Source organism: Theropithecus gelada, chromosome 15 (assembly GCF_003255815.1).
Source record: "Theropithecus gelada isolate Dixy chromosome 15, Tgel_1.0, whole genome shotgun sequence".
Classification (NCBI taxonomy): Eukaryota; Metazoa; Chordata; class Mammalia; order Primates; family Cercopithecidae; genus Theropithecus; species Theropithecus gelada.
This window is the reverse complement of record NC_037683.1, coordinates 105,428,259-105,451,639: the sequence shown is the minus strand read 5'-3', so window position 1 is coordinate 105,451,639 and position 23,381 is coordinate 105,428,259. Positions and strand designations below refer to the sequence as shown.

At 41.0% G+C, this 23,381-nt stretch overlaps 1 protein-coding gene across 3 annotated transcripts in view; it reads left to right on the top strand.

Annotated features, from left to right (window-relative positions):
• The window catches only part of IARS (isoleucyl-tRNA synthetase), an 83,153-nt gene that overhangs the window by 9,352 nt on the left and 50,420 nt on the right, over nt 1–23,381 (top strand). For all 3 annotated transcript variants that reach the window (XM_025360818.1, XM_025360817.1, XM_025360819.1), the window contains 7 exons: nt 3,841–3,988; nt 7,751–7,838; nt 8,114–8,174; nt 11,602–11,697; nt 21,422–21,544; nt 21,995–22,086; nt 23,090–23,188. In XM_025360818.1, coding sequence (XP_025216603.1) covers nt 3,841–3,988; nt 7,751–7,838; nt 8,114–8,174; nt 11,602–11,697; nt 21,422–21,544; nt 21,995–22,086; nt 23,090–23,188 — 707 coding nt within the window. The remainder of the gene's footprint in view (nt 1–3,840; nt 3,989–7,750; nt 7,839–8,113; nt 8,175–11,601; nt 11,698–21,421; nt 21,545–21,994; nt 22,087–23,089; nt 23,189–23,381) is intronic.

The window sequence follows — 23,381 nt, the reverse complement described above, 5'->3', positions numbered from 1 at the left end:
AATTTTGAAACAAATTCCAGATATCATATTATTTCATCAAGAAATAATCCAATATAGATCTTTCATAAATAATCTTTATCTTCTTTAAACATTACCATATTAGCATTCATTGTCACACCTTAAAAAGTCATTAGCAATTACCTTGTTGTTGTTGTTGTTGTTTTTGAAATAGAGTCTCACTTTGTCACCCAGGCTAGAGTGCAGTAGCGTGATCTCGGCCAACCAGAGCCTTGACCTCCCGGGCTCGAGTGATTTCCCATTTCAGCCCCCTGAGTAGCTGGGACTACAGGAACATACACCATACCTAGCTAATTTATGTGTTTCTGTAGAGACGGTTTCACCATGTTGCATGGGCTGGTCTTGAATTCTTGGGCTCAAGCAGTCCACCTGCCTTGGCCTCCCAAAGTGCTGGGATTGTAAGTGTCAGCCACTGCACCCAGCTACCTTTAATATTTTTAATTTGATATTATTGAATTATTTAATTCCTGAACATCATGAGTTCATATTTCTAATGGTTTAATCATTTCCCAAGGGGTTATATTTTATTTTTTGTTTTTTTTTCAATCAGGATCTACCAAGACTTAAACACATGGTGACTGTTGTCTTTTTAGGTTTTGTACACTTTTCCGTTGGTTATATAACAAGTAGTGGAATTATTGAGTCAGAGTATTGTTTGTTTTGATTTTTTTTTTTTTGAGATGCAGTCTTACTCTGATGCCCAGGCTGAAGTACGGTGGTGTGATCTCAGCTCACTGTAACCTCCTCCTAGATTCGAGCAATTCTCCTGCCTCAACCTCCCGAGTAGCTGGGATTATAGGTGCCTGCCAGCACGCCCAGCTAAGTTTTGTAATTTTAGTAGAGACACGGTTTCTCCATCTTGGCCAGGCTGATCTTGAACTCCTTACCTCAGTTGATCCACCTGCCTCGGCCTCCCAGAATGCTGGTATTATAGGCATGAGTCACTGTACCCAGCTGAGTCACAGAGCATACTTATGTTTAGTTCTAATACTGGGGTTGGGAAACTTTCTACTGCAAATTAAATATTTTAGGCTTTTCAGGCAAAATGTTCTCAATTTTGTCACCATTCTTTGCTTACCCACTGCATGAAAACAAGTGATGAGCCAGATTTGGCCCGAGGGACATAGTTTGCTGACCTCTATTCTTTTTTTTCTTTTTTTTTTGAGACAGAGTTTTGCTCTGTTGCCCAGGCTGGAGTGCAGTGGCGCGGTGTCGGCTCACTGTAAGCTCTGCCTCCCGGGTTCATGCCATTCTCCTGCCTCAGCCTCCCAAGTAGCTGGGACTACAGGTGCCCACCGTCACGCCTGGCTAATTTTTTGTATTTTTAGTAGAAATGGGGTTTCACTGTGTTAGCCAGGATGGTCTCGATCTACTGACCTCATGATCCACCCACCTCAGCCTCCCAAAGTGCTGGGATTACAGGTGTGAGCTACCGCGCCCGGCCATTGCTGACCTCTGTTCTAAGTGGTCTGTGTATTGGTTGTTAACCAATGGTTTTTAAAATTTTTTTGACTTGGCCAAGTACAGTGGCTCACACCTGAAATCCCCGCACTTTTGGAGGCCGAGTTGGGTGGATTGCTCGAGTCCAGGAGTTCAAGAACAGCCTGGGCAACATGGCAAAACCCCATCTTTACTAAAATTACAAAAATTAGCTGTGAGTGGTGGCCTGAACCTTTAGTTCCAACTACTCCAGAGGCTGAAGTAAGAATGATGTGAGCCCAGGAAGTTGAGGCTACAGTGAGCCAAAAGTGTGCTACTTCCCGCCAGCCTGGGTGACAGAGTTAGACTCTGTCTCAAAAAATATATATATGTGTATGTATATGTATATATACGTGTGTGTGTATATATATATGTGTTTTGGCTTAAAACTTTTATTTATTTTTAGAGATGGGATTTCAGTCTGTCACCCAGGCTGGAATGCAGTGGTGCAAACACAGCTCACTGCAGCCTTGACCTCCTGGGTTCAAATGATCCTCCAGCCTCACCCTCCTGAGTAGCTGGGACCACAGACGTGCATCACCACGCTCAGATAATTTTTTTTTTATTTTTGTAGAGACAGGGTCGTACTACATTGCCCCAGCTGGTCTCAAACTCCAGAGCTCGTGCAATCCTCCTGTCTCGGCCTCCCAAAGTGCCAGGATTATAGGCATGAGCCACTGTGCCCTGCCTAAAACATTTTAATTTTTTACAAAAATTAGCTCGGCATGGTGGTGCGCACCTGTGGTCCCAGCTATTCAGGAAGCTGAGGCAGGAGAATGCTTGAACCCAGGAGGCGGGGGTTGCAGTGAGCTGAGATCACGTCACTGCACTCCAACCTGGGTAACAGAGTGACACTCTGTCTCAAAAAAAAAGAAAAGAAAAAAAATTAATTTTGACGTAGTTTCAAACTCACGGAAAAGTAGAGAGTTCTTTATATCCTTGAGCTAGATTCCCTAAATGTTAACCTTTTATCACATTTGCTTTATTCTTCTCTGTTTTTATGGGAGTGGGGCACAGTACCCTTTGAGAGTAAGTTGCGGGAATTATGGTCCCTTCCCTCTAAAAACTACATGTTTCCTAAAACCAATAACATTGTTTGAAATAACTGGAGTTAGAAAATTAACACTGATACTGTATCACCTCATGTGTAGGTCTTATTGGGTTCTGCTTATCCCAGCAGTGTCCTTTGTAGTTAAAAAGAAAGAAAGAAAAAAAAAGACCTGCATCCTGTGCTTCATGCAGTGGTTTATCTCCAGCCTTCTTTAATCTTAAACAACTCTTGAGTCTCTTTATGCTTCATAATACTGACATATTTGAGGAGGTACAGGCCAATAGTAGTGTCCCTTATTTCAGGTTTGTCTGATGTTTTACGTGTGACTAACAGCTCTCGTGTCACTTTGTTTAAATTGCAGTTTGTTTTTGTTGGGGATTGATTTTTTTTTTTCCTACCTTAGAGCTATTTTTTTTTTTTTTTTTTTTTTTTTGAGACGGAGTCCCGCTCTGCCGCCCAGGCTGGAGTGCAGTGGCCGGATCTCAGCTCACTGCAAGCTCCGCCTCCCGGGTTCGCGCCATTCTCCTGCCTCAGCCTCCCGAGTAGCTGGGACTACAGGCGCCCGCCACCTCGCCCGGCTAGTTTTTTGTATTTTTTAGTAGAGACGGGGTTTCACCGGGTTAGCCAGGATGGTCTCGATCTCCTGACCTTGTGATCCGCCCGTCTCGGCCTCCCAAAGTGCTGGGATTACAGGCTTGAGCCACCGCGCCCGGCCCAGCTATTTATTTTTAAATCCTTGATATTTTTGTATTGAAACATTGCCACAAAGTTGGAGACAATCTTGTTCTTATTTAATGAGCTGAATTTATATGGGTTTATTACAATTTCATGTATGTGTTGCTTTAGTAGGATCTTTTTGGTATTTTGGGCATAAAGATAACCATATTCCAGAACAGTTATCTTTTTGATCTAACTCTTCATGAACTTATAAAATAATCATAATACTGAAACCTCCATCATATGTTCCTCCTTAGACATTACTTTAAAAAGTTACCAGAGGCCAGGCCCGGTGACTCAGGCCTGTAATCCCAGCACTTTGGGAGGCTGAGTTGGGAGAATCACCTGAGGTCAGGAGTTTGAGATCAGCCTGACCAATATGGGGTAACCCCAGCTCTACTAAAAATAGAAAAATTAACCACATGTGGTGACACGCACCTGTAATCCCAGCTACTCGAGAGGCTGAGGCACAAGAATCATGTGTTTATTTTATTCCTCTTTAGGATCAGTTCCTTTTTCTTAGGTGTCTGTTATTGTGGATTTGTAAAACAATACTTTACCTCAATTTATTTTAGGATGTTCAAGATCCTTCAGTATTTGTAACTTTCCCTTTGGAAGAAGATGAAACTGTATCTTTAGTTGCTTGGACAACCACTCCCTGGACTCTACCTAGTAACCTTGCTGTCTGTGTTAATCCAGAAATGCAATATGTGAAGATTAAAGGTAAGTGGGAGACTGGTTACTTATGATTAGTATGGATAAGATAATTTTATATTTTGGAAAATGTGAAAGCTTTCTTTTTGCATGAAGAATAGAATTATTTGAAAAGAAGCTGACTTAGGAAAATAACCTTAAACATTTGTTTTCACTTCTAATTGAGAACTAACACAACAATCAAAATAATACAGAGATGTAAAAAGTAGAACATAAAATTTTCTTATAATTTCCGGTTTATAGTATGTTTTTCCACACCATGCCCCTGTGACAGATGAAGAATCTAAGATTCAGCGATGTGGCATCACGTCGTTACTAGTAATTGGTACCAGAACTTGAGAACTTTTTGCCTTTCAAATGTCCCCTGGTAGAGAGTTACCAGTCTCAACAAGGGCCTTTCCAAGATTTAAAAAGAAGTTTGGTACTTTGTGAACAAATATACCTTCAGGTTTGGATAGTTTTGTGGCGGTAAAAGAAAAAGAAAACCTCATTGTCAGGAAAAAGGGTATGGCGCAGCTGCTGTGGAAAACAGTAACATTTCTTCAGAAAGCTGAATGGAATTAACACTGTGGCCCAGCAATTTCACTTCTGGGTGTTTTCCCCAAAGAATTGAAAGGAGTCTTGAACAGTTACTTGGACACCCATGTTCAAAGTAGCATTATTCTCGATAGTCAAAAGATAGAAGCATCCCAAGTGTCTCTCATTGGATAAATGAATAAACCAAATAGGGTATTTACATATGATGGAATATTATTCAGCCTAAAAAAGGAAGGGAATTCTGATACAGGCTAATCCTTGAATGAACCTGGAGGATATTATGCTAATTAAAATGAACCAGTCACCAAAAGACAGATACTACATGATGAGGTATCGAGAAGTGAAATTCAGAGAGCAAAGACTAGTAGAATGGTGGTTGACAGAGGCTGGTAGGGAAGGGGGAGTTACTGTTATTAATGAGTACAGAGTTTCAGTATAGGAAAATGAAAAGGTTTGGGGTATTGATAATAGTAATGATTACACAACTTGGTAGATGTATTTAATGCTCTGTAAGAATGGTTACCATGATTTTTTTAAATAGTTGTATTAAAACAGTCAACTTAATTGAACAATAGCTTGTGCTGACAAGGGAAAAATACTGAGAAAGGAATGGGAAAAAGATTAGGTATCAGAAAAAAGGTACAGAGGGAGTTTTTTATTTGTTCTTTCCTGGGAGCAAATAGGACTAAGAGTTGACCTGCTGGAAAGAGCTATTGGCCACAAAGAGACCTGGCTCAGGTGTCTGCAGCTGCTTCTCTGGAGCAAGGACAGTCCCATCTGCACAATTTCTCTGTGTCACTGGTGGGTCACTGGCCATTCTACAGTGAGCTTGACAATCTCAGCAGCCATCTGACTGAGATCTCAAGACACATCACCCATCTACCTGTGTATAACTCTTGTGCTTGACAGACTTTGTATCTGAGTTTTATCAGAAAATGTGGGCTCCACTTACAATGAAGTTCCTGTGAGGTCAGAGCTAGGGCGTGGCAGCCTTATTCGTAGTAGTTTTTCAATAAATTGCAAAGGCTTTTGCAATGACCCATAGAGACTTATAGTGAACTAAATATATGACATAGGCTGTAGTAAATATCACATATGTAATATCATAACTTACGAGTGAGGGTTTAAATTGGCCTAGATTTTCAGTATCAAAGTTTTAATTGTTCATACATTTGCTCCAGCTTTTCTTTTCCTAGGATGCCCCAGATATCCTCCAGAAACACTTACAATAAGGGTACACAGATACATCAAGGACATTCATTATCCCAGTATTGATAGTAGTGAAAATTTGAAAACAGTTTAAGTGTCTGTCAACTTGTTAGAAATAACTCATACCGGCCAGGCGCGGTGGCTCAAGCCTGTAATCCCAGCACTTTGGGAGGCCGAGACGGGCGGACCACGAGGTCAGGAGATCGAGACCATCCTGGCTAACACGGTGAAACCCCGTCTCTACTAAAAATACAAAAAACTAGCCGGGCGAGGTGGCGGGCGCCTGTAGTCCCAGCTACTCCGGAGGCTGAGCCAGGAGAATGGCGTAAACCCGGGAGGTGGAGCTTGCAGTGAGCTGAGATCCGGCCACTGCACTCCAGCCCGGGCTACAGAGCAAGACTCCGTCTCAAAAAAAAAAAGAAATAACTACTCATACCTCTATAAAATGGAATCCTATAGAGCTCTTCAAAAGAATGAGAAAAGTCTGTATGTGCTAATACATGGAAGGATGTTGACAGTTTATTAAGTGAAAAGCTGCAAAACCAGATAGAATATTACCTCAATTAAAAAAGTAAAAAGAACTTACATATTTACATATATGGTTTTTTTGGGTTTTTTTTGAGACGGAGTCTTGCTCTGTCTCCCAGGCTGGAGTGCAGTGGCCGCATCTCAGCTCACTGCAAGCTCCGCCTCCCGGGTTCGCGCCATTCTCCTGCCTCAGCCTCCCAAGTAGCTGGGACTACAGGCGCCCGCCACCGCGCCCGGCTAGTTTTTTGTATTTTTTAGTAGAGATGGGGTTTCATTGTGTTAGCCAGGATGGTCTCGATCTCCTGACCTCGTGATCCACCCGTCTCAGCCTCCCAAAGTGCTGGGATTACAGGCTTGAGCCACCACGCCCGGCCTACATATATGTTTGTTAGTATATACATAGAAAAATATCTGGATCAATAGATACCCAAATGAGAATGTCTGAGAGGGGATGATAATATGTGGCACTTACTTTGTGAGCTACTTTGTCAATGTTATTTTTAAACATTGACATGTTACCCTATGAAGGAAAAAATAACGATTTACTTAAAATGGATATCTGAGCAATAAATAATAACTGCCGACTGCCTACGTGCATTTGATGTTTTTGTCATTTTCATGTTTGGGAAGCAGTATACCGTAGTGTTCTTTGCAGTATTTCTCTGTGAGTACTGGGCACACCAGAGGCACATGGTACAGGAGCTTCTTAGGAAAACAGTATGCTTGATGTATACTTTAGAATCAGCCAAATTTCTCAGATGATGCACATATACCACAAACACAGGACGAAAATCCCCACATTTCTTGTGGCTGAAATCAGTGTGTAGAAAACTTAATTTTGTATTCCCTAAGGAATGTTTAACTGCATTGGTCAATGTTTGTCAGGCTGTGGGAACACTTCTCTCCTACTTCTGCTAGTTCCTTACTTGTCAGAGAATCACCTCTAACGTAACTCACCCTGCATCTATCCAGGCTGTCGCCCTTCTCTGTGGGAGGTGGAGTAACTTATTTGATTGATGGATTCAGAACATGCATAGGGATGAGGACTATAGTTTATTGGGGCTCTTAAACTCCAAAGGTCCAGACAAAATAGAATGCTAAAGATTGGTTTAATAAATGTTTTAGTATTTAGTTGTAAGACATGTCTTCTCCAAGTCCACAAAGCATGAAATAGGCTTAAGGTACAGTCACAGATTTTTGTTTCTACATAATAACTTCCTATTAAAAGAATCAGGCAGCTCAAAATGGCTATTGAATTTGGATATTTAGAACTAGGACTAGCAACTGTTAAAGAATGGTTCTATTCTATTTTGAAGCAGAATTTATATTAAAAGACCTGTTGAGGTTTATTTTAGGTCTATGAATTTATTGATAAATAGAAGTGTTTTTCAGCACATGAACAATACTTAAAATAAACAAGCTTAAACTCTTAAAAAAAAAAAGATTCAGCCAAATTCAGAATATAACCCAAGTCCACATTTTTCCTTTTTCTCATAGATGTTGCCAGAGGAAAATTATTCATTTTAATGGAAGCCAGATTGTCAGCCCTTTATAAATTGGAGAGTGACTATGAGATCCTTGAAAGGTGAATATTCAAATAGTTGTTCTGTGTGTGTGTGTGTGTGCATGTGTCTGTGCGTGTGTCTTTAGTTTTAAAAAGAGAGAAGCTTTATTATCCAAAAGCTTGCATTATTCACATTTAGTTTGAAGTACTAATACTAATACTTTGTAGTCACACATTACAGCATTAATGGCTAGGGCTAAGAAGCCAGTAAACCAGAGGGGAGTGGTAGCTTGATGTGGCTGTAGCCTCATATTTTATTTTAATCTAATTGTGAGTTTACCCTTCTCCTTTTCTAGATTTCCTGGTTCCTATCTTAAAGGGAAGAAGTACAGGCCCCTGTTTGACTATTTCATGAAGGTAAGCTTAGGGACTGCTACTGTGGGGGCTCTCTACAATCTGATTATTTGATAGCTGGAGTGTTGTGATAAGTGGAATTGACATTGCTTCTATGAGTGTACTTGAATCCAGAAAGTCTGCTTTAGTGCCAACAAAATTAAATTGTGTTGCTTTTTTGTTTTATAGGAATTTTTTTTTTTTTTTTTTTTTAAACAGGGTCTCCTCTGTCCCTCTGTCCCTCTGTCCCCCAGGCTGGAGTGCAGTGGCACGATTACGGCTTACTGCAACCTTGACCTCTTGGGCTCAAGTGATTCCCCTGCCCATCTCAAGTAGCTGGGACTACTGGCACACGCCACCACACCTGGCTAAGTTTTTAATTTTTTGTAGAGACAGAATCTCGCTATGTTACCCAGGCTGGTCTTGAACTCCTGGGATTACAAGCATGAGCTACTGTGCCTGACTGGGATTTTTTGTTGTTGTTGTTTTTGAGACAGTCTTGCTCTGTCGTCCAGGCTGGAGTGCAACGGCGTGATCTTGTCTCACTGCAACCTCTGTCCCCCAGGTTCAAGGGATTCTCCTGCCTCAGCCTCCCAAGCACCTGGGATTACAGGTGTGCTGTAATTTTTGTACTTTTTAGTAGAGATGGGGTTTCACCATCTTGGCCAGGCTGGTCTTGAACTCCTGACCTCGTGATCCACCCGTATTGGCCTCTCAAAGTGCTGGGTTTACAGGCGTGAGCCACCACACCCGGCCAAGCTGGGATTTTTTATTTGAACATTTTTCTCAAGTTGTATGAGGAATCACTTTACATTTGATTGGATTTTTAGGTGTATATTTTTATTGCATGTAGTCTACATACCACCCAGGGTATTTATTGAGGTGTGTGTTTGTTTGTTTGTTTTGACAAAGTTAAGATAGTAAATCACAGTAACACTGTGTGTAAAGGTAAACACAATTTTATTTCAAGGAGGTTAATGAGGCAGGTGTTTTAAATCTAGGCACCACGACAGAGCTCATACATTTAGCACCTTAGTTTCTTCAGAGTCATAAAGTTGTTTTATGTAGTTTTATTTTCTGACAATGAAGAATCCACAGCTACAGTTGCAAACCCTGTTGCCACCACTCCCACACTCTCGCCAAAAGAATAATGTCAAGGAGGAATTCCTCTGTCCTTATTTAAAGGTCTGGAAATGAGATAATGAGCAGACCTGGCCTTATGGTTATGTGGAAACAATAATCAACTAGACATATCACTTACATCCCATCCCAGAAAAAAATGTTCGCTGAACCCTCTGTTGTTTATGTTCCGTGTGGGACAAGTCTGATTGATTCAGGAGACCTATGTGGTTTGGGCCCTATCCACAGTGTGTCTGTTACCTGCCTCTTCACTTTTGTGCCTCTTGAGTGTTTTCCCACGTTTCTCATTGCCTACATAATAGCCTTCTTCCTCCTCCCATGTTGCTGCCCAGTGGATTTACATATGCTCTGCCCTCATCCCATTCCTCCCTACAAGCATTAGTTACTTCCCAGCATTCGGGACGTGCCCTCCCCAGTCAATGTGCGGCAGACCTGCTTCCTGACTTCATCCTCCCGCATTACTTTAGACGTATCCTTTATTCAGTCAAACTGGCTCTTCCCTTTCCTGCTTCCCTGCCTTTTTTTTTTTTTTCATTAAGCTTTCCTACCATTTTAGAAGTCTTCATCTTTTTTTATGTTGCTATCTGCTGAGTTAACTCACCCTTCAAGTCTGAACTCAGATGTCATCTGAAAGTTTTCTGAAATGCATCTTTGGTTTCTCCCTTGGAAAAATGTCATTACTTCATTCCATTCTCCTATCATATAGCTTAACATACTTTGGTTTATGTTGTGTTTTTTTTATTATCTAAAATCTCTTCCACTGGATCAGTGACTCTTTACCTTTCTGAATCACAAAACCTGTTGAGAACCCAAAAAATCAACCCCCTGAAAAAATACACGTGGACACACTAGACAGGAACTTTAGGTTAAGTAGAGGTCTGTCTGGAATATGCACTTGGTACATATAAGTTGAATAACACCTACTCACTAAATAAACATTAGCTAACTACCTGAAACCTTCGGTGACTTTAGACAAGTACTATAAATCGTTTGACCCAGGACAGAATCATCTGCTGTTCACTGAAATATACTTGTTCTGAAGTATCAAGGGAAGCTGTGTCAGCGGACACTGCCTATGGAGCAGCACTGCGGCTCCTGGTGGTTGGTATCTACTGACCTGGGTAGAAGCAGCCCAACCACGGCCTGGGTAGGCCCAAAGTAGACCCTGAGAGACAAGAAGCAGTGATTTTGTCTATACTGCTTCTAAGTATAGAACATGTAACTAAGTATACATGTCATTCTAAGGACCCATGTATTCTGTCTTTCTGTTTAAACTATTGAAGTTTTAGCACCTGTCATACCATAACTTCTAAAATGTTTCAAGGTGATTTGACTTACAGCAATTACAATTTTATGGTTATTTTTCAAGTTTAGTTTTAAGTTCCAAAGAAACCAAGTACTGTGATGTAATTGAAAATAACATTGTATTTGCAGCCAGAAGACCTGTTCCAGGTCCTGGCTTCATCACTGTTAGTTGTGTGGTTTGGATAAGACTAAATTTAATCTTTGTTCTGAGTTTGCTCATCTGTGAAATGCAGATACAGCCAGAATATTTCTAAGACATGGAAATACTAATAGCTTGTTCACAGGATTATAGGAGTTAAATGTGAAAATCATTCGTGAAAGTACTTTTTACCAATGCGAAAAGGAAGGACATCAAAGGGCCAGTTTGGTAGAAACAAGGATTTGTGGAAAGAAATGTAAAGAGATAAAAGTAGAAAGAGTAGGTCTGTTAGCATTATATGTGTTAACGTGATGATATTGCTGTTGCAAAGAAAATGAAATTGAATACTTTTCCCCTGAGTATTAAGGTGGTGGAGTACCTGTAAGTAGAACTTACTACTTGTGGCTCCCACCTGTTCCTTTCAAGATTTGCCTTTATGACTGAATAACTTGAGCTGAGTCGAACGGAAAAAGAGAAGCGAAACATATGCAGTGATTGAAAATGTACCAGGAAGTGAACAATTTAGGGACCATGCTTTCTGAGACTATATCCTAAACTACATACTGGGAGCCAAAAGTTGGGAGAGAGAGAACTGATAAAAAACATCAGTTTGTAACCAAGGAAATTAGAAATTTTTATATGCCAGTCTCCAGATAATTATTTCATTTGTAAGTGGTAACTTTTTATTTATGAGAAAAAATGTGTTGAGTTAGCATGTTTCTTCCCAGCCTGAATTATTCTTTTCTATTTCTGAAAATAATTTTACCTGTTAAAAGTGTTTTCAGTTTCTTAGGAAAAACTGTTACAAAGTTAACATCGTAACACATTAATATTTCATCCCTGAAGCCAGCTGTCCTTTCTTTCCAGTGTAAAGAGAATGGCGCTTTCACTGTGCTTGTTGACAACTACGTGAAGGAAGAAGAAGGCACAGGGGTTGTCCACCAAGCTCCTTACTTTGGTGCTGTGAGTAGCATAAGTCTGGCAAATGTATTTGAGAAGTATGTCGGTAGCCACTTTTCATAGATGCGGTGTCATGTGTCTCATCACTTTGGGTCACCAAGTAGGCCTCTTTGCTGGCTCACTGACTGCAAGATGGCTTGTAAAATTTGCATCTGCAATTCCCTTTCATCCCGAGCTGATTTCTGGAAAGAGTGGGCCAAATCCAGTAAACTCTTTTTGGTGTGCAGTTCTGTGAGTTTTCACAGGCATCTAGAGACATGCAGTTGTCTCAGCCACCAAGATACAGACCATTCCCATCACTTCTGCTGTGTTCTCAATTAAATGTTCAGAAGGGGGAATCTGACCTCTCCCCTCAAAACAGTATTCTACAGTTAATTTTATATTTTGACCAGAATAATTTTTCTAAAAACACATTCCTTTTCATGTAATTTGTGTGTGAATAAAAACAGAATAACATAAAGGCACATGCTTTACAGTAAACCACCTCTCACCTTAAATCATCGTGCTGCCACTAACGGGCAGTTCCTGGGTGAGTTACCCGGCCTTTCTGGACTTCCTTTGCCTCCTCCGTAGCATGGTGTAGCACCTGCATACACATTCCTCTAGTCTTGATCGTTTTGTCAGTGAGAGGGATTGGAAGTGTGACTTTGTTCTAAAAGGCAGTGACAGTAGTCTGCCCTCATTTGCCATTTTGCTTTCATGCTTAATTTCTAGGATTTTATTATTTTTATAGAAGTAGAGGGTACAAGTGCAATTTTTTTTTTTTTTTTTTTTTTTTTTTGAGACGGGGTCTCGCGCTGTGTCACCCAGGCTGGAGTGCAGTGGCGCGATCTCGGCTCACTGCAAGCTCCGCCTCCCAGGTTCACGCCATTCTCCTGCCTCAGCCTCCGAGTAGCTGGGACTACAGGCGCCCGCCACCACGCCCGGCTAGTTTTTTGTATTTTTAGTAGAGACGGGGTTTCACCATGTTAGCCAGGATGGTCTCGATCTCCTGACCTCGTGATCCACCCGCCTCGGCCTCCCAAAGTGCTGGGATTACAGGCTTGAGCCACCGCGCCCGGCCACAAGTGCAATTTTTTTACATCGATATGTTGTATAGTAGTAAAATCTGGGCTTCTAGTGTAACCATCACTTGAGTTTTTATTATGGAAATCTTGAAACATACACAGAAGAAAATATTATAATAGATTCTTTTTTTCACATCATCCAGCTGCATTAACTCTCAACGTTTTGGTAATCTCTCTTGTTTTCTTCCTCTGTACAGTACCACACATTTTTATTTTGGCTGGAGGATTTAGAAGCAAATCCTCAACCTCATGTCTTTCATGTATAAGTAATTCTAGCTGCATCTCTGACTGATAAGGACTTTTATTTTCAGTATAGCCACCGTGCCATTGTTATTTATATCCAATAAAGTCAGCAGTTCCTTAATAATCACCTAATACCTGGTCCATTTTGATGGAAGGAAGCATTCTTGATAATACTACTTAAGAGTTTTAGGAACTAGTCAAATATTGTTCATAATCATTTTAGGGTCAATTAACTGGTATGGTTACCCCACTGTTAGTAGATAATAAAAAGGTAACTTCTTGGTTTTGAATTGTAGTTTAGGGAATTTTTTTTTTTTTTTTTTTTTTTTGAGATGGAGTCTCACTCTGTCACCCAGGCTGGAGTGCAGTGGCAGGATCTCGGCTCACTGCTACTTCTGTCTCCTGAGTTCAAGTGATTCTCCTCCTTCAGCCTCCTGACAGATCTCCTAACAGACCATGCCTTATACTTGTGTGTATTCTTTGTTAAATATGGATGTTTGTCATTAACTCTAGAGTTATATCTTATATATCTATTCTGAATGCCGTGCATGTTAATGTTATAGATGATTCATTCTTTAAACTATAGCCTTTAACGCCATTTAGTAAACTTTTTTTTTTTTTTTTTTTTGAGAGGGGTCTCCATCTGTTGCCCAGGCTGGAGTGCAACAGTGTGGTCTCGGCTCATAGCAACCTCTGCCTCCCAGGTTCAAGCGATTCTCCTGCCTCAACCTCCCGAGTAGCTGGGATTTTAGGCATCTGCCACCATGCCTGGCTAATTTTTTGTATATTTAGTAGAGACAGGGTTTCGCCATGTTGGCCAGGCTGGTCTCGAACTTCTGACCTCAGGTGATCTGCCCGCCTTGGCCTCCCAAAGTGCTGAGATGACAGGCGTGAGCCACCGCGCCCGGCCTTGGTAAACATTTTCTGAGAGGCCTTCCGTTGCGCTTGTCTTCACCAGGCAAAGTAGTGTTTGATCTCTGCAGAGTCTTTGCACTTGTGCATCATCATGTTGAACATCACTAGTTCTGGATGCTTTCAGGAATGCTGCTTTTAGCTTAATGCACTGGGTAAAGTTACTTGCTCCACACTCAGTGGTTCAAATTGCTACACTAGGGGCTTTCCCTGTCCACCCACATGACACCACACCAGTCAGCCTCAGCACAGGGAGAGGTGAACACAGATCCAGGTGGAAGCGTGTCAGCTTTCCAGCTTGTCTTGGAGTCAACCCAGAGTGGTTTCACCAACATAAGGCAGTCTCTTTAATTTTGTATTTAGGCATCATAGCACAGTGATGAAGACTATAGACTCTGGAGCCAAGTTGTTTGGTTTTGAATCCTAGCATTGCTGCTTCACAGCTGAGTTATCTCTTGGTACCTCGACTTTCCTATCTGTAAAATAGGAATGATTGCTAGTTTGTGCGAGGGGAGCACCTGGTGAAAACGTAGAACATCTGTCTGCCTTCTTTGCAGGATCATTGTGAAGTGTTTTGTTGGTTTGTTTTTCTTTTTTTTTTTTTTTTTTTATTTATTTTTTAAATTTATTTATTATTATTATACTGTAAGTTGTAGGGTACATGTGCATAACGTGCAGGTTTGTTACATATGTATACTTGTGCCTTGTTGGTGTGCTGCACCCATCAACTCGTCATTTACATCAGGTATAACTCCCAATGCAATCCCTCCCCCCGCCCCCCTCCCCATGATAGGCCCCGGTGTGTGATGTTCCCCTTCCCGAGTCCAAGTGATCTCATTGTTCAGTTCCCACCTATGAGTGAGAACATGCGGTGTTTGGTTTTCTGTTCTTGTGATAGTTTGCTAAGAATGATGGATTCCAGCTGCATCCATGTCCCTACAAAGGACACAAACTCATCCTTTTTTATGGCTGCATAGTATTCCATGGTGTATATATGCCACATTTTCTTAATCCAATCTGTCACTGATGGACATTTGGGTTGATTCCAAGTCTTTGCTATTGTGAATAGTGCTGCAATAAACATACGTGTGCATGTGTCTTTATAGCAGCATAATTTATAATCCTTTGGGTATATACCCAGTAATGGGATGGCTGGGTCATATGGTACATCTAGTTCTAGATCCTTGAGGAATCGCCATACTGTTTTCCATAATGGTTGAACTAGTTTACAATCCCACCAACAGTGTAAAAGTGTTCCTATTTCTCCACATCCTCTCCAGCACCTGTTGTTTCCTGACTTTTGAATGATCGCCATTCTAACTGGTGTGAGATGGTATCTCATTGTGGTTTTGATTTGCATTTCTCTGATGGCCAGTGATGATGAGCATTTTTTCATGTGTTTGTTGGCTGTATGAATGTCTTCTTTTGAGAAATGTCTATTCATATCCTTTGCCCACTTTTTGATGGGGTTGTTTGTTTTTTTCTTGTAAATTTGTTTGAGTTCTTTGTAGGTTCTGGATATTAGCCCTTTGTCAGATGAGTAGATTGCAAAAATTTTCTCCCATTCTGTAGGTTGCCTGTTCACTCTGATGGTAGTTTCTTTTGCTGTGCAGAAGCTCTTTAGTTTAATGAGATCCCATTTGTCAATTTTGGCTTTTGCTGCCGTTGCTTTTGGTGTTTTAGACATGAAGTCTTTGCCCATGCCTATGTCCTGAATGGTACTACCTAGATTTTCCTCTAGGATTTTTATGGTATTAGGTCTAACATTTAAGTCTCTAATCCATCTTGAATTAATTTTCGTATAAGGAGTAAGGAAAGGATCCAGTTTCAGCTTTCTACTTATGGCTAGCCAATTTTCCCAGCACCATTTATTAAATAGGGAATCCTTTCCCCATTTCTTGTTTCTCTCAGGTTTGTCAAAGATCAGATGGCTGTAGATGTGTGGTATTATTTCTGAGGACTCTGTTCTGTTCCATTGGTCTATATCTCTGTTTTGGTACCAGTACCATGCTGTTTTGGTTACTGTAGCCTTGTAGTATAGTTTGAAGTCAGGTAGCGTGATGCCTCCAGCTTTGTTCTTTTGACTTAGGATTGTCTTGGAGATGCGGGCTCTTTTTTGGTTCCATATGAACTTTAAAGCAGTTTTTTCCAATTCTGTGAAGAAACTCATTGGTAGCTTGATGGGGATGGCATTGAATCTATAAATTACCTTGGGCAGTATGGCCATTTTCACGATATTGATTCTTCCTATCCATGAGCATGGTATGTTCTTCCATTTGTTTGTGTCCTCTTTTATTTCACTGAGCAGTGGTTTGTAGTTCTCCTTGAAGAGGTCCTTTACATCCCTTGTAAGTTGGATTCCTAGGTATTTGATTCTCTTTGAAGCAATTGTGAATGGAAGTTCATTCATGATTTGGCTCTCTGTTTGTCTGTTACTAGTGTATAAGAATGCTTGTGATTTTTGCACATTAATTTTGTATCCTGAGACTTTGCTGAAGTTGCTTATCAGCTTAAGGAGATTTTGGGCTGAGACAATGGGGTTTTCTAAATATACAATCATGTCATCTGCAAAGAGGGACAATTTGACTTCTTCTTTTCCTAACTGAATACCCTTGATTTCTTTCTCTTGCCTGATTGCCCTAGCCAGAACTTCCAACACTATGTTGAATAGGAGTGGTGAGAGAGGGCATCCCTGTCTTGTGCCAGTTTTCAAAGGGAATTTTTCCAGTTTTTGCCCATTCAGTATGATATTGGCTGTGGGTTTGTCATAAATAGCTCTTATTATTTTGAGGTACGTTCCATCAATACCGAATTTATTGAGCGTTTTTAGCATGAAGGGCTGTTGAATTTTGTCAAAAGCCTTTTCTGCATCTATTGAAATAATCATGTGGTTCTTGTCTTTGGTTCTGTTTATATGCTGGATTATGTTTATTGATTTGCGAATGTTGAACCAGCCTTGCATCCCAGGGATGAAGCCCACTTGATCATGGTGGATAAGCTTTTTGATGTGTTGCTGAATCCGGTTTGCCAGTATTTTATTGAGGATTTTTGCATCGATGTTCATCAGGGATATTGGTCTAAAATTCTCTTTTTTTGTTGTATCTCTGCCAGGCTTTGGTATCAGGATGATGTTGGCCTCATAAAATGAGTTAGGGAGGATTCCCTCTTTTTCTATTGATTGGAATAGTTTCAGAAGGAATGGTACCAACTCCTCCTTGTACCTCTGGTAGAATTCAGCTGTGAATCCATCTGGTCCTGGACTTTTTTTGGTTGGTAGGCTATTAATTGTTGCCTCAATTTCAGAGCCTGCTATTGGTCTATTCAGGGATTCAACTTCTTCCTGGTTTAGTCTTGGAAGAGTGTAAGTGTCCAGGAAATTATCCATTTCTTCTAGATTTTCCAGTTTATTTGCGTAGAGGTGTTTATAGTATTCTCTGATGGTAGTGTGTATTTCTGTGGGGTCGGTGGTGATATCCCCTTTTTCATTTTTAATTGCGTCGATTTGATTCTTCTCTCTTTTCTTCTTTATTAGTCTTGCTAGTGGTCTGTCAATTTTGTTGATCTTTTCAAAAAACCAACTCCTGGATTCATTGATTTTTTGGAGGGTTTTTTGTGTCTCTATCTCCTTCAGTTCTGCTCTGATCTTAGTTATTTCTAGCCTTCTGCTAGCTTTCGAATGTGTTTGCTCTTGCTTCTCTAGTTCTTTTAATTGCGATGTTAGAGTGTCAATTTTAGATCTTTCCTGCTTTCTCTTGTGGGCATTTAGTGCTATAAATTTCCCTCTACACACTGCTTTAAATGTGTCCCAGAGATTCTGGTATGTTGTATCTTTGTTCTCATTGGTTTCAAAGAACATCTTTATTTCTGCCTTCATTTCGTTATGTACCCAGTAGTCATTCAGGAGCAGGTTGTTCAGTTTCCATGTAGTTGAGTGGTTTTGATTGAGTTTCTTAGTCCTGAGTTCTAGTTTGATTGCACTGTGTTCTGAGAGACAGTTTGTTATAATTTCTGTTCTTGTACATTTGCTGAGGAGTGCTTTACTTCCAATTACGTGGTCAATTTTGGAATAAGTACGATGTGGTGCTGAGAAGAATGTATATTCTGTTGATTTGGGGTGGAGAGTTCTATAGATGTCTATTAGGTCTGCTTGCTGCAGAGATGAGTTCAATTCCTGGATATCCTTGTTAACTTTCTGTCTCGTTGATCTGTCTAATGTTGACAATGGAGTGTTGAAGTCTCCCATTATTATTGTATGGGAGTCTAAGTCTCTTTGTAAGTCTCTAAGGACTTGCTTTATGAATCTGGGTGCTCCTGTATTGGGTGCATATATATTTAGGATAGTTAGCTCTTCCTGTTGAATTGATCCCTTTACCATTATGTAATGGCCTTCTTTGTCTCTTTTGATCTTTGATGGTTTAAAGTCTGTTTTATCAGAGACTAGTATTGCAACCCCCGCTTTTTTTTGTTCTCCATTTGCTTGGTAAATCTTCCTCCATCCCTTTATTTTGAGCCTATGTATGTCTCTGCGTGTGAGATGGGTCTCCTGAATACAGCAGACTGATGGGTCTTGACTCTTTATCCAGTTTGCCAGTCTGTGTCTCTTAATTGGAGCATTTAGTCCATTTACATTTAAGGTTAAGATTGTTATGTGTGAACTTGATCCTGCCATTATGATATTAACTGGTTATTTTGCTCATTAGTTGATGCAGTTTCTTCCTAGCCTCGATGGTCTTTACATTTTGGCATGTTTTTGAGATGGCTGGTACCGGTTGTTCCTTTCCATGTTGAGTGCTTCCTTCAGGGTCTCTTGTAAGGCAGGCCTAGTGGTGACAAAATCTCTAAGCATTTGCTTATCTGTAAAGGATTTTATTTCTCCTTCACTTATGAAACTTAGTTTGGCTGGATATGAAATTCTCGGTTTAAAATTCTTTTCTTTAAGAATGTTGAATATTGGCCCCCACTCTCTTCTGGCTTGGAGAGTTTCTGCCGAGAGATCTGCTGTGAGTCTGATGGGCTTCCCTTTGTGGGTAACCCGACCTTTCTCTCTGGCTGCCCTTAAGATTTTTTCCTTCATTTCAACTTTGGTGAATCTGGCAATTATGTGTCTTGGAGTTGCTCTTCTCGAGGAGTATCTTTGTGGCGTTCTCTGTATTTCCTGGATTTGAATGTTGGCCTGCCCTACTAGGTTGGGGAAGTTCTCCTGGATGATATCCTGAAGAGTGTTTTCCAACTTGGTTCCATTTTCCCCGTCACTTTCAGGCACCCCAATCAGACGTAGATTGGGTCTTTTTACATAATCCCATACTTCTTGCAGGCTTTGTTCATTTCTTTTTCTTCTTTTTTCTTTTGGTTTCTCTTCTCGCTTCATTTCATTCATTTGATCCTCAATTGCTGATACTCTTTCTTCCAGTTGATCGAGTCGGTTACTGAAGCTTGTGCATTTGTCACGTATTTCTCGTGTCATGGTTTTCATCTCTTTCATTTCGTTTATGACCTTCTCTGCATTAATTAGTCTAGCCGTCAATTCTTCCACTTTTTTTTCAAGATTTTTAGTTTCTTTGCGCTGGGTACGTAATTCCTCCTTTAGCTCTGAGAAATTTGATGGACTGAAGCCTTCTTCTCTCATCTCGTCAAAGTCATTCTCCGTCCAGCTTTGATCCGTTGCTGGCGATGAGCTGCGCTCCTTTGCCGGGGGAGATGCGCTCTTGTTTTTTGAATTTCCAGCTTTTCTGCCCTGCTTTTTCCCCATCTTTGTGGTTTTATCTGCCTCTGGTCTTTGATGATGGTGATGTACTGATGGGGTTTTGGTGTAGGTGTCCTTCCTGTTTGATAGTTTTCCTTCTAACAGTCAGGACCCTCAGCTGTAGGTCTGTTGGAGATTGCTTGAGGTCCACTCCAGACCCTGTTTGCCTGGGTAACAGCAGCAGAGGCTGCAGAAGATAGAATATTTCTGAACAGCAAGTGTACCTGTCTGATTCTTGCTTTGGAAGCTTCCTCTCAGGGGTGTACTCCACCCTGTGAGGTGTGGGGTGTCAGACTGCCCCTAGTGGGGGATGTCTCCCAGTTAGGCTACTCAGGGGTCAGGGACCCGCTTGAGCAGGGAGTCTGTCCCTTCTCAGATCTCAACCTCCGTGTTGGGAGATCCACTGCTCTCTTCAAAGCTGTCAGACAGAGTCGTTTGCGTCTGCAGAGGTGTCTGCTGCTTTGTTATTATTTTCTGTGCCCTGCCCCCAGAGGTGGAGTCTACAGAGACAGGCAGGTTTCCTTGAGCTGCTGTGAGCTCCACCCAGTTCGAGCTTCCCAGCAGCTTTGTTTACCTACTTAAGCCTCAGCAATGGCGGGCGCCCCTCCCCCAGCCTCGCTGCTGCCTTGCCGGTAGATCACAGACTGCTGTAATAGCAATGAGGGAGGCTCCGTGGGTGTGGGACCCTCCCGGCCAGGTGTGGGATATGATCTCCTGGTGTGCCTGTTTGCTCAAAGCGCAGTATTGGGGTGGGAGTTACCCGATTCTCCAGGTGTTGTGTGTCTCAGTTCCCCTGGCTAGGAAAAGGGATTCCCTTCCCCCTTGCGCTTCTCAGGTGAGGCAATGCCTCGCCCTGCTTCAGCTCTCGCTGGTCGGGCTGCAGCAGCTGACCAGTACCGATCGTCCGGCACTCCCCAGTGAGATGAACCCAGTACCTCAGTTGAAAATGCCGAAATCACCGGTCTTCTGTGTCGCTGGCGCTGGGAGTTGAAGACTGGAGCTGCTCCTATTCGGCCATCTTGCTCCGCCCCCCTGTTGGTTTGTTTTTCATGCCACTTTGTCTAAGAGCATTGTGAGGTTTGAGTGAGTGTGTGTAAAGTGCTCAGAATACTGTCTCACATAGCGCTTTGCTAAGTATTTGCTCTAATTATTGTAAACAGTCTTCAAAATATATTCCTGAAGCATCATGGTATAAGCAATGCCAATTGAGACACAGTTTGCTTATTTGAAAAGTAAATACTTTTCAAAGGATCAGTGTTGCCATCCTTTGGGGTCTTCCTTGAGAGGGTGCAAATCCAAATGTACATCAAGCGTCATGTAATACTAACGGACCATGCCTTATATTTGTGTGTATTTTGGTTTTTCAGATGTGCGTGCTGCTGTTATAAATCAAATTTGGTTTAGTTTTAAAACATTCCTGTGTGGCTGCTCTGCCTATGGAGTAGCCATTCTTTATTCCTTTGCTTTCAGAATTCCTTTACTTAAAAAATTGAAGTACGTCGTCTGTCTTATTTAGTGGATACTCTGCTACATACGGAGGTCTGGGAAATAATACTTGAGAAGCCTGGGCTGGATGATCTAACCCTGTCCCACTGTGGGGCTCTGATTCTCCGAATGGTCTTGAGTTACCTTCAGTTTACAGGACAAAGCTGATGACATGTATATGTTACAATGTAGAACGATTACTTTGGGAATCTATTACCTCATGCTCACACCCATACATAAACTGTTTTATTCTTCCCTCCCTTTTGCCTTTTCTCAGGATGACTATCGGATCTGTATGGACTTTAACATTATTCGGAAAGACTCACTCCCCGTTTGCCCTGTGGATGCTTCAGGCTGCTTCACAGCGGAGGTGACAGATTTCGCAGGACAGTATGTGAAGGTCTGTAATCCATATGGCATAGAAGGGTGTCTGTTACTTCTGATTTGTCTCTATCATCATTTATAATTGTATTGTAATTTTAGGAAGTTGTTTTTATTTAGTTTTGTCATCACATAAAATCAGTAAAGATAGATGTTATCAGTTATGTTCAGAGGGTCTCATATCTTTAGAGGAAGCATGCTGAAATTTCACGGGGAGAGATCAGAAAAACTCCAGTTTATGCCTCATGAAGCAACTTTGTGACCTTGGGGTAATCATTTCAGATCGAAAACTTTATGACCTTAAATGTTGTGGAATGTACTTGAAAATTGCTTAAAGTTAGTTACTAAAAATAATAATATTTGTTATTTATGTCTTTTATTCGTAACAAGGTATCAGATTCTAGTAATCTATTGTTCCTAAGTATTATAGTATGTTTTAATGGCTAAATTTTATTTTATTTTTTAATAGGATGCTGACAAAAGTATCATCAGGACTTTGAAGGAACAAGGCCGACTTCTGGTTGCCAGCACCTTCACTCACAGCTACCCTTTTTGCTGGAGGTCAGAAGAAACAAAGACTGTGTTGTAGCTAGAGCTTCCAGTCTGTGCTTACACTTACTATATGTGCGCATTCCATCATATTGTGGTGTTCATCTCATTTCTATCCTTTAGAGTTGATTTGGGAAGCCACCTTCTTATTTCGTTTTTAGGAGAGTTGGGTTTTTTGTTTGTATTTTGTTGTTGTTTTGAGACAGAGTCTCACTCTGTCACCGAGGCTGGAATGCAGTGGCGCAGTCATGGCTCACTACACCCTCCGCCTCCCCAGTTTAAGCAATCCTCCCACCTCAGCTTCTGAAGTAGCTGGAACTATATAGGTGGTGCCATCACACCCAGCTCTTTTTTGCATTTCTTATAGAAATGAGGTTTCCCCATGTTGTCCAGACTGGTCTCAAACTACTGGGCTCAAATGATCCTCCCACCTTGTCCTCCCAAAGTGCTGAGATTTACAGGCATGAGCCACAGTGCCTGGTCTAGGAGAGTTTTATGAATGGCTAAAATTGTTGCTGTCCTAAGGAACTGTGTGAGAAAAATAGACCTGTACAAATCTGTTTTGTGTTGTGGCCACATTTTTTTTAGGATGAGAAACATCTCTAAAATTTTGTAACAGAATTTATTGAAAAATTTAATGTGATTTTAACGTTTACTGTAAGACCACGCTATAAAAGTCTGGGTGAAAATGAAGTGTTCGGTTGCATCATGTTTGGTTTCCACATTGCCTCTTCTATGCTGAAGTTGAAGTTGACATTGTTTCTTAGATAATTGTCACTAGCAGAACTTTTTTTTTTTTCTGGTCTTGTTCTTGTATTAGTTTTTGCCTTTCTTACTATTGTGGAAAGAGATGGCCAATTTTGAAGTCTTAGATGTTTTTATCTATAACAAAAATGAATATTAGCAGAAGGCCAAGTAAGTGATGATACTGTGAATAAGACATGAAAAGGCAGTCTTACCCTAGTGCCTACTATTGTCAGCCTGAGCAGCTATGTCTGTGTTTCTGCTTCCCCAGATCAGACACTCCTCTGATTTACAAAGCAGTGCCCAGCTGGTTTGTGCGAGTGGAGAACATGGTGGACCAGCTCCTAAAGAACAATGACCTGTGCTACTGGTGAGCAGTAAGATGTGTTTCTTCACAGTGTCTTTTGTCATGTGGTTAGTTAAGTGTGGTTTACACTTCCCCCAAGTTATAATTTTAATAACCATCTTTTATTGTGTATTATAATAGCTATCTTTTATTCTGTGTGTTTAGGAGCACAAAGTAATTCAAATAATGTTACATAACAGAAGTAACATCCTTCTTG